We start from the raw sequence: 17,999 nt of genomic DNA on the forward strand, positions 1-17,999 counted from the left end.
TTTTTATTTACAGTTTACACAGTGTCCCAGCTTTTTTGGAATTGGGGTTCTAAGTCCAGTACCATTAGTTAACAGTTTGTTTCATTTTGGGGATTGTAAATACATTCAGAAAAACTGTGGAATGTCATTTGAGGACAATTCTACATACACTATATTGCCAAAAGTATTTGCTCACCCATCCAAATTATCGGAATCAGGTGTTCCAATCCCTTCCATGGCCACAGGTGTATAAAATCAAGCACCTAGGCATGCAGACTGTTTTTACAGTTTGGAGCTGGCCCCTTCCTCTTCCAACATGACTGTGCACCAGTGCACAAAGCAAGGTCCATAAAGACATGGATGACAGAGTCTGGTGTGGATGAACTTGACTGGCCTGCACAGAGGCCTGACCTCAACCCGATAGAACACCTTTGGGATGAATTAGAGCGGAGACTGAGAGCCAGGCCTTCTCGTCCAACATCAGTGTGTGACCTCACAAATGCGCTTCTGGAAGAATGGTCAAAAATTCCCATAAACACACTCCTAAACCTTGTGGACAGCCTTCCCAGAAGAGTTGAAGCTGTTCTAGCTGCAAAGGGTGGACCGACGTCATATTGAACCCTATGGATTAGGAATGGGATGTCACTTAAGCTCATATGTGAGTCAAGGCAGGTGAGCGAATACTTTTGGCAATATAGTGTATATACAACCCCAAATCAGAAAGAGTTGGCAGGGAATGGAAAATGCAAATTTAAAAAAAAAGCAATGATTTCTATATTTACTTTGACTTGTATCTCATTGCAGATAGTATGAACCCAGGATATTCATGTTTTGTCTGGTCAACTTTATTTCATTTGTTATTATTCATCCATTCCTGCATTTCAGGCCTGCAACACATTCCAAAAAAACGTTGGGACGACGATAATTTAGGGCGAGTAATGAAGTAAAACAATTAAATAATTATGTGATTTGAAAGAGATGATTGTAATCATGATTTGGTACAAAAGCAGTATCCAGGAAAAGCCTGGTCTTTGAGGAGTAAAGATGGGCTGAGGATCTTCAGTTTGTCAATAAATGCATGAGAAACTTTTTGAAATATTTCAAAACAACGTTCCTCAAAGAAAGATACAAAGGGATTTGGATATTTCACCCTCTATGGTGCATAATATCATTAAAAGGTTCAAGGAATCTGGAGGAATTTTGATGTGTAAAGGGCAAGAGCGCAAGGCTAAGCGCTAGGCTATGATCTCCAATCCCTCAGACAGCACTACATCAAGAACTGTCATTCATCTTTTGCTGATATAACTACATGGGCTCGGAATTATTTTGGTAAAACTTTATCAAGTACAACAATAAGGCTACAAAAGCCAATTAATACTTTACTGTTCAAAAAGGAAGCCTTATGTTAACTATGTCCAGAAGTGTTGTCAACTTATCTGGGCTCGGAGGCATCTGGCATGGACCATAACACAGTGGAAATGTGTATTGTGGTCAGACGAATCAGTATTCCAGGTCTTTTTTGTAGGAAATGGACACTGTTTGTTCTGGATCAAAGACGAAAAGGTCTTACCACAAGTCCAAAGGCCTTGTGGTTGTGTCAGTGCCCTTGGCAAAGGTAACTTACACTTCTGTGATGCCAGCATTAATGCAGAAAAGTACATAGGTATTTTGGAGCAACGTATGCTGCCTTCAAGATGACATCTTTTCCAGGGATATTTCAACAAGACACTGAGACACCATTGATGCTGACCTCTTCTGCCCTTCAGACCTGCCCAATCCATCCCGATGCCCTACGTCTGGCTGGAGTCTCATCACATTGCTCCTGTGGAAGACAGCCCCATATGGACAGTCGAAAGACACACTTGGAAGACAGCTCTGGACTCTTAGAGTTTTGCAATGATGGCTGAGGACTACAATTGCCATGATAACTTTAGGACTGCAGTTGTCATGAAGAGTTTTGCACTCAAGTCTCCATCAATGAACAGTTGATAACTTCAACAAAATAGACTTCATGAAACTATAACTATAATGAATTTCCTGGTTACACAGTTGTACTTTGTGACTATATAGGACACACTTATAGAAGCGTGATTATAAATAACTTGCTATTTGTTATCACCCAGATGAGGATGCGTTCCCTTTTGAGTCTGGTTCCTCTCAAGGTTTCTTCTTCATGTGGTCTGAGGGAGTTTTTCCTTGTCACCATTGCCACAGGCTTGCTCATCAGGGATAAATAAATTTATTAGGGAGAAAATTAGCTCATATGTTTAAAGTCTTTAATTTTCTGTAAAGCTGCTTTACAACAATGTCTGCTGTTAAAAGCGCGATACAAATAAACTGACTTGGCAGTGCAAAACCACACATTACAAAGGCATGGCTGCAGAAGAAGAGGGTGCCTGACACTCTGTCCCCAATAGAGAGAATGTGTGGCAAACTTTGAAATGAAAAATATGACAATGATGACCCCATACTGATACACACATTAAGACCTGTTTGCAGGAAGAATGGGACAAAATAACACCTGAAACACTTCATCACTTTGTGTCTTCAGTTCCTAAACATCTTTTAAGTGTTGTGAGAAGGAAAGGCAACATTACAAAGTGGTAAATGCTTTAGCGTCCCAACTTTTTTTGTGTGTGAAATGTGTTGTAAGAATCAAAATTGTAATAAGTGTCTATTTTTTTAAAGAAAAATTAATGAGGTAAAACATCAAATAATATGCTGTTGTATTGTTTTGAGTACAGTGCAGGTCAAATATTATTTACAGATTTTTTTCAGTTTTAATTCAATTCAATTTTAATTCAATTTCAACATACTGTCCCAACTTTTTCATGGGGTTGTATATGATGCTAATTATCAATTATTAATTATGTCATCCCTATGAAGTCCTCAGAAAGAATGGAGGAAAAACCTCTTATTCAGAGACATCTCAAGGATTGAATTTTATGTGGATAAAATTATGAACTATACTTGAGTATTTGGTCAACTAATCCTTAAAACCTTAGGGACATTATATTTTCTGAAAAGCTGCTTTGCGACAATGTTTATTATTAAAAGCGCTATACAAATAAACTTGACTTTACTGGAGAACATATTGAATGAAGAAAAACATTTTGTATAATTTGAGAAATTAAAATAGCTATTATGTGCATTTTATCTATTATGTGTATATTATAAGTAATCATATATGCTCACCAAGCATTTTATTAGGAACACCTTTACCCCTACTCATTCATGCAAATATTTAATTAGACAATAGTGTGGCAGCAGTGCAAGGCATAAAATCATGCAGAAATGGGCTGGCAACTGCAGGTCATATTCACATCAACTATCAAAATGGGGGGAAAGGGGTGGGGGAAGTGTCTATTTACACCTGGGTGAGAATAGTCATTTGGCAGCTATTTGGCTGTTTACACCCAAATTAACTATTCAGCTATTTAAAACCTCAGGTTAAGGTGTAAATAGCATTGTTGACTATGGACACATGGGTGCTTGAGTGGTGCTATATACACTCACTAGCCACTTTATTAAGTACACCCATACACCTGCTGTTTTATGCAGTTATCTAATCAATCCCTTGGCAGCAGCACAGTGCATAAAATCATGCAGATACAAATCAAGAGCTTCAGTTAATGTTCAATTGAAACATCAGAATGGAAAAAATTGTGATCTCTGTGACTTTCACTGTAGCATGGGTGTTGGTGCCAGATGGACTGATTTGAGCATTTCAGAAACTGCTGATCTCCTGGGGTTTTCACACACAACAGTCTCTAGAGTTTGCACAGAATGGTACAAAAACAAAAAAAACATTGAGTGAGCAACAGTTTTGTGAATGGAAACGCCTTATTGTTGATGAGAAAGGTCAGAGGAAAATGGCCAGATTGGTTTGAGCTGTCAGGAAGGAAATAGTAACTCATATAATCACCGCAATGAGCAGAAAAGCATCTTCTGCAACAACAGAAGACCACATTAGTTCCCACTCATCCCAGGCAGTGGAGAGTTATTTTTGCCCTCTGCCAGTCAGTAACTTTGTTGTGCCCAATGTCTGCTGCTTGACCTTGCTCTTATGAACTGCCGTCTTTGAAATTTTGAGGATGGAAACAAATTTACACTCACTGTATCCCTCTGCCAGTAAAGCCAAAATTGAAACCAATTAAATTTAAGGTACTACAAGCACTGTTTTTGCCATCCAAACTGGTCCTATTGCAAGAGGGTAGTGATGACCACAGCAGTGGTTTTTATACTTTTCCTTATTAAATAAGATTTGGTTCAGGTGATGACCAAATCAGTACCTCATGGAACAAGAGCAAGACACTGCTTGACAAGAGTTGAGAATGTTGGACTGTTAGAATGCTACTATGCAAATAACCCCAGTGAGAGGGTTACATGCAAAGGATGTGGGACCAATGAATGCTTCAATACCCAACATCTCCAGTAACACCAAAACAATTAGTAAATCAATGTTCCAGTACCTGCAAACAGCAACTGCTATCACAACTAGAGATTGAGGAGATGCATCACAAATGCTCTGGCAAGAGTCAGAACAAAGCTGAAAATCTGGAACCACTGTGCCCAACTACCAAGACTGGGTGAGGTACCTCCTGGAAGATGTGAATGCAGCAGTACGAATGATCCCTACTATGACCATCACTGAGACCAACAACCTGATATACATCACAGCAACAGTGATCCTGGAAATGCTTGGCTATAAGATGGACACTAATCATAAAGTGCAATATCCACCATGGAAGAGAAGGTTGGAGCCTAAGATCAAGGTGACCTGGAGAGAAGTTAGCCAGCTATCAGAACTCCAGAAAGGTATGACAAGGACAGAGCTACCTAAGAAATACAGCAAGCTGTCCATGCCTGAGGCCCTAGAGACTGCCAAACAAAGACTCACAGCCCTGGCTACCCATCTAAGGAGGTGCACAAGCAAAGCCAAAGCCAGGAGAATAAATCAGATGTTCTCCACTCAACCATCAAAGGTGTACACCTAGTGGCAGGGTAATAACAACATGGTTCCAGATTCATCAAGGCTGGAGACTGAACAATAGTGGAAAGGAATATGGGAGAAGGAAAAATCACATGATGACAGTGCTCAGTGGCTAATAGACCAGAGAGCCAAATACAGCAATCTCCCTGAACAAGACCTAGTAACCATCACTGCGGCAGACACCCAAGTAAGAATCTCAAAAATGAAGAACTGGACAGCACCAGGCCCAGATATGGTTCACACCTATTAGCTAAAGAAGTTAACCTCACTACATGAGCACTTGGCAGCACAGATGAACCAGCTGCTCATGGATAGGACTTACCTGGAATGGTTGACTGAAGGTCAGACAGTCCTGATCCTAAAAGGCCCACAGAAGGGAGCAGTCCCATCCAACTACTGCCCAATAACCTGCCTCTGCACAACATGGAAGCTCCTGTCAGGCATTATAGTGGATAAGATGAGTAGCCACATGACTCAATACATGAGCAAGGCCCAGAAAGGAATTGGTAGGAACACCAGAGGAACAAAACATCAGCTACTGGTAGACAGTGCAGTAGCTCAAGACTGCAAAACCAGACATACCAATCTGTGGAATCATCCTGGATTGACTACAAGAAAGCTTATGACTCGATGCCCTACACATGAATCCTGGAATGCTTGAAACTATACAACATCAACAGGACTCTAAGAACCTTTATCAAGAACTCAGTGAGGCTGTGGAAAACAACCCTAGAGGCCAACTTCAAGCCAATAATACAGGTCACCATCAAGTGCAGCATATCCCAAGAAGATACCCAGTCCCCGCTGCTGTTCTGCATAGGACTGAACCCCCTCAGCCAGATCATCACCAATGGGTACAGACTATGAAATGAAGCGACCATTAGCCTCTTAACATAGCCTCTTAGCCTCTTAACCTCAAGGTGCTGGACTTGGGGTGAAATCCTCGTTGCACTGTCAGGAGTTTTCTTGTCCTGATGTCAGTGGCCTCTCTCTTCTCCTTCAGCCAACTTATTATGCCAGCAGGGTATATGATGACCGACAGGGCATAGGTGTTGATGGTCCGGACCTTGTTCTTCCCATTCAGCTAACTTCTCAGGACTTGCCTTATCCTCTGTAGGTATTTGGCTGTTGCTGCTTTTCTAGTGGCCTCCTCATGGTTGCCATTTGTCTGTGGGATTCTACGGTACTTGTATTTGTCTTCCACATCTCTACATGGATGATGTCAAGCTGTATGCCAGGTCTGAACGAGACATCAACTCACTGATCCACACTACCAGGATCTACAGCAACGACATTGGAATGTCATTCGGACTAGATAAATGGGCCCGCATGGTAACAAGGAGAGGGAAGGCAGTCAGAACTGAGTGGGTGGTGCTACCAGACAGCATAATAGGAGGCATGAAAGACAGCTACAAGTATCTTGGAATCCCGCAGGAAAGGAAAAAAGAAATGATTGCTGTATGATGGCAGTATTTATCTCAACTGCTGTGTCATACACCACAATATGAGCTTATTGGAAGACCTCAGTATGTGGGCCTGCATGAGTAAGGTAATATTCAGGTGTTTCACATTGCCCCTGGTGGTTAGGAGGTGTGAAATTAAATTTTCACACAGGAAATTTTCAATAAACTGAACAGGCCATGCCAGGTATCAGGTTAAGCACCTACTGTACATAATGCAAGTTGAAATACTGATATGTGCTGTATATGTTTATTAAAATGTTGATTTTTTTTATTTTCATCATCATCATCATAATGAAAGCTTTTATGTACATATACTTCATAACAAGCAAATAGCTTGGATCTTAATTCTATTTAGTTGAGCCAGTTATGACAATTAATTGTGAAGCTCCATACTTAAGATATGTTCATGCATTGACCTGATTTTTGATGGTTACCACATTGAAGTGTACTACCACAGGGAACCCAATTGTAAGTGCAAGGTGATGTCTCTCATAAACACTTGACAACAACATTTCTATCTTTATTTACATCAGATAAATGAGTTTTTATCCAGCACGTATTTTTAATTTTGAATTGTAAAAAATAATGTGGGATTATTTCATAACACATTTTACACTCATCGGGAGCTCCGCAGTGCCTTAATATATACTAGTGCATCTCAAACAATTAGAATATTGTGGAAAAAGTTCAATATTTTTCATCCATTATTTATGAAAATGAAAATTTAATACATTCTATACTCATTACACGTAAGCTAAAATGTTTCAAGCATTTTCCTATTTTACTTTTGATAATTATGGCCTACAGTGCAAAAAATTTTTAAATATTTCAAAATATGAGAATATTTCATTTCGAGTTTGAATAAAAACAGTATAAATACAGTGTATCTCTCGGTCTAGTTCAGTACATGCAACTACAATCATGGGGAAGACTGCTGACTTGATAGTTGTCCAGAAAACGATCATTGACACCCTCTACAAGGAGGGTAAGCCACAGAAGGTCACTGCTGAAAAGGCTGGCTGGAAAAGGTGCACAAGCAACAGGGATGACTGCAGCCTGGAGAGGATCATCTAGAAAAGTTGATTCAAGAACTTGGGAGAGCTTCACAAGGATCGTACTGACACTGGTGTCAGTGCATCAAGAGCCACCACGCACAGATGTCTTCAGGAAAGGGGCTACAATTATCACATTCCTAATATCAAGCCACTCCTGAACCAGAGGCAATGTCAAAAGAGTCTTACCTGGGCTAAGGAGAGAAAAAACTAGACTGTTGCTCAGTGGTCCAAAGTCCTCTTTTCACATTAAAGTAAATTTTGCATTTCATTTGGAACTCAAGGTCCTAGAGTCTGGAAGAAGAGGGAGAGGCACAGAATCCAAGGTGTTTGAAGTTCAGTGTGAAGTTTCCACAGTCTGTTATGATTTGAGGTGCCATGTCATCTGCTGGTGTTGGTCCGCTGTGTTTTATCAAGTCCAAAGCTAAGACAGCCATCTACCAGGAGATTTTAGAGCAATTCACGCTGACAAGTTTTATGGAGGTGCCAATTTCCTTTTCCAGTAGGACTTAGCACAAGCCCCCAGTGCCAAAACTACTACCAATCCAATTGCTGACCATGATATTACTGTGCTTGATTGACTAGTCAACTTGCCTGACCTGAACCCCATAGAGAATCTATGGGGTATTGCCAAGAGGAAGATGAGAAACACCAGATCCAAAAATACAGACGAGCTGATGGTTGCTATCAAAGCAACCTGGGCTTCAATAACACCTCAGCAGTGCCACAGGCTGATTGCCTCCATGCCACGCCACATTAATGCAGTAATTCATGGTAAAGGAGCCCCAACTAAGTATTAAGTATATAAATGAACATACTTTTCAGAAGTTGGACATTTCTTTATTGTAAATCCTTTTTTGATTGATCTTGGGAATATTCTAATAATTTGAGATACTGGATTTCTGATTTTCATGAGCTATAAGCCATAATCATTAAAATTAAAACAAAAAATGCTTGAAATATTAGCTTTACATGTAATGAATATAGAATATCTGAAAGTTTACCTTTTGAATTAAATCACAAAAACATTAACTTTTTCATGATACTCGAATTGTTTGAGATGCACTAATATATTACTTGGTTCTGTTGTTCTGTTCTGTATATGTAAGTATGAGGATGAGAGACTTAAACATGTGGAAGACCACAGTACTTTTTTTTCACATTTTTTGTATCCTAAAATGAGGCACAGTCACAGACATACAATTAACATAAATGCTATTTCGTTCAATATTAAAGGTAGTTTGTGTTCTGTCATATCTCTCAAGAGGGGAAGGTCTCTGTATGCCAATATTAGAGCTTAACACCACATATGGCGAACTGTGAATAACAGCTGATTAGCTAGATTTGTGGTCTTCAACAACTGGTGACCTAAAATGCTGAATCTTCAAATCACTACTCTAATGATCACAGTATATTCTCAGGCTGGGATTCTGTTAGGTAACTCTAGGCCAGTGTGTACATTTTATGAACAATTAAAGACTGCATGAAATGGAGCAATTATGATCAGTTGAATGACTCACATATATGAACCACACATTCATTTCACAAGTTCATGACTTTTTTTTTTTTCCGAGATGTTTTTAACTGGGATAAGCATAGCTGGTGATAATTGAATAAGTGTAGTTTGTAAAACTTCAGGCTTGTTTCACTGGCTGAAAAACTTTACATGAATATATTTAAAGGGGACAGATTATTTTTAAAAAAAAAACTCACTTTTTTCATGTGTGTTTGCACATACATTTGAGTATCTGGAGCCGACCAACCCACCTGGGGTCAACTGTGCAGGAAAATGGGGGCTGCGATAGTGAGGTGAGGAAGAGAGTGCAGGCAGGGTGGAACAGTTGGAGAAGGATTTCGGGAGTCATTTGTGATAGGAAAGTCCCAGCAAAAGTGAAAGGTAAGATGTATAAGACAGTAGTGAGACCAGCTGTGATGTGTGGATTGGAGACTGTACCCTTAACGAAGAGACAGGAGGCAAAGTTGGAGGTGGCGGAGTTGAGGATGTTAAGGTTTGCGATGGGAGTGACAAGGTTGGACAGGATAAGGAACGAGCATATCAGAGGGACAGCATATGTGGAGAGCTTGGGAATTAAGCTAAGAGAGATGAGACTGTGATGGTATGGGCACATCCTGAGAAGAGATGCAGAGCATGTGGGAAGGAGAATGTTGAGGAAGGAACTGCCAGGCAAACAAAAACAAGGAAGGCCAAAGAGGAGATACATGAATGTGGTGAGAGAGGACATGAAAGTGGCAAGTGTGGTAGAGAAGGATGCAGAAGACAGGGAGCAATGGAGACAAAAGATCCGCTGTGGCGACCCCTAATCAGAAGCAGCCAAAAGAAGAAGAAGAAAGAAGTTAGTTTCTTCTGGGTTGCATATTTCAGAAAATGTGCTTCAACAAGCCATTCAGATTTGTCTCCCCTTTCTGTGTCACAGTAGGGAGATTATTAGAATTATGCTGCTCCCTAATCTGAGCATCTCCACTCACTGAGAACTGCCTTTGTAAATGAATATTGAAAGTGTTATCTGATTGGCTGGTGGAAGAGGGGGGTGGGGTGAGCAGTGACTTATTATCATTTAAAGGAACAGGCACTCAGCTGTTTTGAACAGGGATGTTTATACAGGGTGAGAATGGGGCTGTGGTTCTTTATCCTTGTGGTATTTTGACCAAAGCATGTCACAGACATTTCATTAAGACCCCAGGGAACTGTGTGAACTTATGAAAAAGGGGTAATATACGTAGATATTTAAGCACTGCCTAAAAGCAGAGCTCCTGATGAGCTCATTATCTCTAGCCACTTTATCCTGTTCTACAGGGTCACAGGCAAGCTGGAGCCTATCCCAGCTGACTATGGGTGAAAGGCAGGCACAGGGAGAACATGCAAACTCTGCACAGAAAGGCCCTCGCCGGCCACGGGGCTCAAACCCAGACCTTCTTGCTGTGAGGCGACAGCGCTAACCACTACACCACCGTGCCGCCCTCCTGATGAGTGTATGTGCAAAATATTTGTAGTGTAGTGTGTTTCGTGTCAATAAATTGCTGGATTGTCTCATGACATTTCTACCAATAATGAGATATGCATCACAGTTACGAATACATATTTATTCCTTTCTTTGACCACCGCATGCCATGCGCCAGAAACACCACGACATTTATTATGGTGTGACTCTGCTGGGTGTCTGGTGGACAGCAGTGAACCAGCACTTTCACTTTCCATCATTACTATATAGTTATGATCAAATATCAAACATGAAATGTCGAACAGTTGTCTGGTTGCATCTATGATACAATCCCGATTCCAAAAAAGTTGGGACAAAGTACAAATTGTAAATAAAAACGGAATGCAATAATTTACAAATCTCAAAAACTGATATTGTATTCACAACAGAACATAGACAACATATCAAATGTCGAAAGTGAGACATTTTGAAATTTCATGCCAAATATTGGCTCATTTGAAATTTCATGACAGCAACACATCTCAAAAAAGTTGGGACAGGGGCAATAAGAGGCTGGAAAAGTTAAAGGTACAAAAAAGGAACAGCTGGAGGACCAAATTGCAACTCATTAGGTCAATTGGCAATAGGTCATTAACATGACTGGGTATAAAAAGAGCATCTTGGAGTGGCAGCGGCTCTCAGAAGTAAAGATGGGAAGAGGATCACCAATCCCCCTAATTCTGCACCAATAAATAGTGGAGCAATATCAGAAAGGAGTTTGACAGTGTAAAATTGCAAAGAGTTTGAACATGTCATCATCTACAGTGCATAATATCATCAAAAGATTCAGAGAATCTGGAAGAATCTCTGTGCGTAAGGGTCAAGGCCAGAAAACCATACTGGGTGCCTGTGATCTTCGGGCCCTTAGACGGCACTGCATCACATACAGGCATGCTTCTGTATTGGAAATCACAAAATGGGCTCAGGAATATTTCCAGAGAACATTATCTGTGAACACAATTCACCTTGCCATCCGCCGTTGCCAGCTAAAACTCTATAGTTCAAAGAAGAAGCCGTATCTAAACATGATCCAGAAGTGCAGACGTTTTCTCTGGGCCAAGGCTCATTTAAAATGGACTGTGGCAAAGTGGAAAACTGTTCTGTGGTCAGACGAATCAAAATTAGACGTTCTTTATGGAAATCAGGGACACCGTGTCATTCGGACTAAAGAGGAGAAGGACGACCCAAGTTGTCATCAGCACTCAGTTCAGAAGCCTGCATCTCTGATGGTATGGGGTTGCATTAGTGCATGTGGCATGGGCAGCTTACACATCTGGAAAGACACCATCAATGCTGAAAGGTATATCCAGGTTCTAGAGCAGCATATGCTCCCATCCAGATGACGTCTCTTTCAGGGAAGACCTTGCATTTTCCAATGTGACAATGCCAAACCACATACTGCATCAATTACAGCATCATGGCTGCATAGAAGAAGGGTCCAGATACTGAACTGGCCAGCCTGCAGTCCAGATCTTTCACCCATAGAAAACAGTTGGCGGATCATAAAACGGAAGATACGACAAAAAAGACCTAAGACAGTTGAGCAACTAGAATCCTACATTAGACAAGGATGGGTTAACATTCCTATCCCTAAACTTGAGCAACTTGTCTCCTCAGTCCCCAGATGTTTACAGACTGTTGTAAAGAGAAAAGGGGATGTCTCACAGTGGTAAACATGGCCTTGTCCCAACTTTTTTGAGATGTGGTGTTGTCATGAAATTTAAAATCACCTAATTTTTCTCTTTAAATGATACATTTTCTCAGTTTAAACATTTGATATGTCATCTATGTTCCATTCTGAATAAAATATGGAATTTTGAAACTTCCACATCATTTCATTCCGTTTTTATTTACAATTTGTACTTTGTCCCAACTTTTTTGGAATCGGGGTTGTATGTGCATCCATATGCATTGAAGTTTGGAGCGTGCAGCCGCAGATTGTAAAGTGTGCGCACACCATTCGGACTAATTACCATCCACATGTTCCTGATTAGAGCTCAATCACAATGCATACATATAAGGACTCTCAGTAACACAGACTTTGTGAAAGCCTTGTATTTTGTATTGATTTTCTGGTTTTGGCCGTGTTTGTGTTTTTGGACTGTGAGGATTGTATTACCTCTGATATCTTCTCTGTGCCTCACTGCCTTTTATTCGACTCTGCCTTTGTCTTTGTTTTGGATCTGTTTGCTCACGTGTTTTCAATAAAACTCTTCCTGCACTTTCATCAGTCTACCACCATTTATATTTTCTGTAAAATGTGTTAGTAAATAATCCCACGTTATTTTTTAAAAAGCAAATTAAAAATAAGCACTGGATAAAACCCATCTATCTTATGTAAATAAAGATACAAATTTCGTTGTCCAGTGGTCAAGTGTTTGAGATAGATATGTTGCCTTGCACTTATGATCGGGTTCCCTGTGGTGGTACACAATCGTCATACAGACGGATGTCGTAGAGTCAAAGCTGTCATAAATCAGGTCGATGCATTTCTATAAGTATGGGGCAATGCTATAATGTCACCTTTAATAGAAATATGTTTTATTTCTTCTTTTTTTTTTAGCCGTATCAAGACTGAACAATCACATATAAGTCAAGTCAGTTTATTTGTGTAGCACTTTTAACAACAGACATTGTGGCAAAGCAGCTTCACAAAAAATAAAGATTTTAAATTTATGAGCTAATTTTATCACTAACAACTTTATTTATCCCTATAAATAAATGTATAATGTGTTTTGTATGAAAAGGTTGCATTTTTAATGTGCAATTCCGGACCAGACATGATGGGAAGTTCCACACACTGGACAGGCCGGAAACCCACCCTATAGCTGCCCGCAGTGTGGGTCAGTGTGGTATATCTCCATGTAGCCTGCTTTCTTGTCACAATGGAGGCACCTGTATCGACTCTGGATCCTCTGTGTAGTAAGACTTCACTTCCACCAAAATACAAATTATATGGCTTTGCATTTGGCTCACATGTTAGTGATTTCCCATTATTCAGCACAAAATGAACTGAATGTTTCGTACTGTGCAAAAGCCTTAGCCACACTATATATTTTTAATATGCACTTATGTTAAATGCATCAGTAGAAAAGCTTTCCAAACATTCATTTTCTAGCTATTTTAAAGAACGAGTAGTTCTGTAACAGATGGTATGGCCTCCGCAGGGCCCTGATCTCAACATAATTGAACCTGTCTGGGAAGAGACAGCCAAAGTCTGGAAAAAAAAAACAATCTGGCAGTTTCTCCAAGATGTTAAAAACAAGCAGCTGATTTCCTTATAAAACATACAAGAGTTGATGCAGTTTTAAAGGCTGCATCAATATTAAGGACATTAGGTAGACTAGGGTCTAGATTACGGTAGACTGTTAATTTCACCTTTTATTCCACAAATTTTCCTTCGTACATTTTTCTTACAAGTACTTTGCACAGTACTGGATTTCTCCAGATTATTTTTTGATTGAGAATCTGTGTATGTGTGATTCTGTGGGTTCTACTCTGTCTCTTGGGGATTTTTAAACGTTTTACTATTAACTAAATTGAAAATTTGAAAACTTTGCTTACTTTGCCTATCAAATAATTTTTAATTTTATTCTCCTGACACTTCAGTTGCCAGTGTAGGTCTGGATGGAAAGGTGCTCTCTGCTCTGAGAGTGTGTCCTTCTGTGATCTGGAACGTGTCCCACCTCCATCATGTGCCCGTGGTGCTACATGTGTTCCGCTTCCTGAAGGCTACAGCTGTCAGTGTCCTCTGGGCACCGGCGGCAAGTTCTGCCAGGAAGGTTAGCTGCTGAAGTACTTTGGGGAATGAATCTTTATTATAATAGTTAATTACTGTGAAATTAGTGTTCCTCCCAATCACTACAGACAACAGCGATTATGAGACTTAATTGTAAAGCAAAAGCAGTCATACATGCTAAATTTCAAAGCAGGTAATTTCTCTAACAACAAGTATTCAAACAAGTACCCCTTTAATTTATCAAGATGTGCTTTGACAGTTTTAGTTTCAAAAGTAATAGAAAGTCTGTAAGATCACTGAGACAGACATACAAAATAATTCATCCATTCAACATTTACTAGTGCATCTCAAAATATTGGAATGTCATGAAAAAGTTTTTTTTTGTAATTTAATTCAAAAAGGAAAACTTTCATCTATTCTATCTTCATTACATGTAAAGTGAAATATTTCAAGGCTTTTTTTAATTTTGATTATTATGGCTTACAGCTCGTGAAAATCAGAAATCCAGTATCTCAAAATATTAGTATATTTCATTTCAAGTTTGAGTAAAACAGTATAAATATTGTGTATCTCTTGGTCTAGTTCAGTACACACAATCACAATGGGGATTGTCTCCTGAACCAGAGACAACGTCAAAAGCATCTTACCTCAGCTAAGGAGAGAAAGAACTGGATTGTTGCTCAGTGGTCCAAAGTCCTCTTTTCAGATGAAAGTAAATTTTGCATTTCATTTGGAAATCAAAGTCCTAGAGTCTGAAGGAAGAGTGGAGAGGCACAGAATCCAAGGTGTTTGAAGTTCAGTGCAGGGTTTCCACAGTCTGTGATGATTTGGGATGCTATGCCATCTGCTGGTGTTGGTCCACTGTGTTTTATCAAGTCCACTGAGCAACAATCCAGTTTTTTCTCTCCTTAGGCTCACTGTAACTGCATGGCTGGGTAAGTAGTTCCGTGCTGTTAACTTGTGAGCTCTGCTTTTGTGTTTATGTGGATCACCTTGATTATCTTATCTATCTAGTTCAGTGTAGGAGCCCAATCTACATCATCGTCCTTGTAAACATTGCTAGGACATCCTGATAAATAAAGTGAAAACATACACATACGCATGGCAACCATGATCATACAGTAAACAAAAACACATGAGGACTTAAGCACCTGCTGAACTTTAAAACATCACGAAATAATGGAAAATGGCAAGAAGTCATTTGTGAATTCGAATGAAATAAATCAGAGGAATTTACAAACCTTTCATGAAGTAATCACTGCAAACTCAAGCATTCTTTGATTCTGCTCCCTTCCATCACAGCAAAAGGTTCAAGAGCCACCTTTCTTGTTATCTTTTGGTAAAATCCTTTGCTCTTTCACCCTTTTTTTATCACTTCATGAGGAACCCGAAAGAAACTTTTCAGTTTCATGGTTTGTATGATTTGAGCAGCCAAAAACAATGCAAGTGTAGGTCATTTTAACAACAAGCAAGGCCCCTCAGTGATGGTAATGATTTGTGAACAGTGAGCTTAGCTGACCACCACTTCATGTCTTGCATATCTAATGAGGCGAATGTGATGTCTGATGCAACCCACCTATAGAGGCTTTGCACCATCATGTGACCCCATAGCAATGGTAACTATGCTGGGGAGTTTTTTGTTTTGTTTTGTTTTTTTGTCTTTTTTATTTGTTTGTTTTTTGTTTGTTTTTTTTATTCTTACCTTTGTAGAAATGAAGTGAGCATACCATTGGGTTTTTGACCTTTCCATTCGACACTGAGTCCCACTGAATGTTTTTTTCCCATTTTCCCCTTCTACGTTTAGAAATCTGTCCAGTTTTTCCCCCAATGATGAATTACTTTTGGTAAATTAAAAAATCTGATGTCTTTGTTTCATTCAGAATGATTTGTACATCCAAAAACACAGCAAAACCTTCCCATACCAATCAATAATCCCATAAACAGCTACATGGCATTTAGCAGATGCTCTTATCCAGAGCGACATATAATGAGTGCAAAAGTCAGGTCCATGAAGTGCTGAACTTCTAGACAAGAAAGTTCTAGTGCCAACTGAACAAGTGACAGCAATACCTAGTGTAATATTCTGTTGACGTACCAACACTCAAACAGCCAAGGAAACAAACCAACCATATGAAGTACAACTAAGAGAACTCAAAACAGCTAACCCCAGGCTAGACTACACACAGCCTGGGTTGGTCTAGACCAAAACGCAGTTACACAGTAGGCAGGGAAGAAGGGGAGCGGTGCAGTCTGAAGAGGTGAGTCTTCAGTCTGCGCTTGAAAGTGGTCAGGGAGTCGGCAGTTCTGACCTCAATGGGAAGGTCATTCCACCATTGTGGAGCCAGGACAGATAGCAGTCTTGAGCAGGCTGAGCAAGAGCAGAGAGGAGGAGGGGCCAAGTGACCAGTAGTAGTGGAGCGTAGGGATCTGGCTGGTGTGTAGGGGTGGATCAGACTCTGGAGGTACGCTGGCCCTAACCCCTTGAGAGCCTGGTAAGTTAGCACCAATGTCTTAAATTCGATGAGAGCTGCAATAGGTAGCCAGTGCAGGTCGGCAAGCAGAGGGGTGACATGCGGAGAATGAGGGAGGTTGTAGACCAGGCGAGCTGCAGTGTTCTGGAGGAGCTGCAGGGGTCTGATGGCAGAAGCTGGAAGGCCAGCAAGGAGAGAGCTGCAGTAGTCCAAGCGGGAGAGGATCAGTGCTTGGACCAGGAGCTGAGTAGAGTAGGTGGTAAGAAAAGGGCGGACCCTTCAGATGTTGTAAAGGAGGAATCTACATGTCCAGGTCGCTGCAGTGATGTTCGCTGAGGAAGAGATAGATAGAGCATGATAGATTTCCTGCTTGATAGAGTTCCTCCCAAATAAAATGGATGCATTTCTCTGTAAATTCTGCTGCTAACATCACGAGTTACATCATTAATAAAGATTAGTGAGCCTGTTCCAGAAGCAGCCATGCAAGCCCAAGCCATGACACTACCTCCACTGTGTTTGACTGATGAGGTTGTATGTTTTGGATCATGAATAAATCCTTTCTACCTGCACACTTTGTCCTTTCTATCACTTTGGTAGAGGTTAATCTTGGTTCCAGAGCTTTTGTGGCTTATCTCTGTATTTCTTTGAGTATTCCAAGCTGGTCTTCCTATTCTTATTGTTGAGGAGTGATTTCCACCTTGTGGTATGGCCTCTATATTTCTGCTCTGGAAGTAAGATTTCACTTCCACTAAAATATAAATCACAAGGTTTTGCATTTGGCTCTTTCAGTGATTTGCCATTATTCTGCACAAAATGGGCTGAATGTTGCGTACTGTGCAAAAGTCTTAGCCACACTATATCTTTTTAATATACATTTTATGTTAAATTTGTCAGTAGAAAAGATTTCCAAACATTCATTTTCTAACTAAAGATAACTTTTATGTTCTTGCTCTCAAAGTCTTCTTTGAACGGTAGATTGTGATCCCTTCAATTTGGGTCAACTCCTGTTGTTTTTAAATGTGCTGTAGAAATAAAGTGACTTGACTTGAAGTGACTTCCCCCCTTGTCCTGTGGAATGGTTGCCTTTGCTTTGTTGGTGAAGTCACTGACTGTTGCTTTGTGCTTTTCTTCACAGCTCTCACAATGTGTGTCATCAACTGCTACTATTTTCTTTGGTCTGTGCTGTTCAATCTCTGGTTCTTAGTAGAACAGTGGTGACCTTCTTTTTCAGGACATTCCAAATCGTTGTATTAGCTATGTCCAATTCTTGTGCAAATGCTCTGATTTTATCTCTTTTCTCAGC

General features: G+C 40.1%; 1 protein-coding gene across 1 annotated transcript in view; it reads left to right on the forward strand.

Moving 5' to 3' along the window:
* The window catches only part of eys (eyes shut homolog), an 877,903-nt gene that overhangs the window by 851,856 nt on the left and 8,048 nt on the right, over positions 1–17,999 (forward strand). Inside the window, 2 exon segments of the mRNA XM_060915649.1 lie at positions 13,234–13,408; positions 14,096–14,268. Of these exon segments, the coding sequence (XP_060771632.1) occupies positions 13,234–13,408; positions 14,096–14,268 (348 nt within the window).

Source organism: Neoarius graeffei, chromosome 3 (genome assembly GCF_027579695.1).
Source record: "Neoarius graeffei isolate fNeoGra1 chromosome 3, fNeoGra1.pri, whole genome shotgun sequence".
NCBI lineage: Eukaryota > Metazoa > Chordata > Actinopteri > Siluriformes > Ariidae > Neoarius > Neoarius graeffei.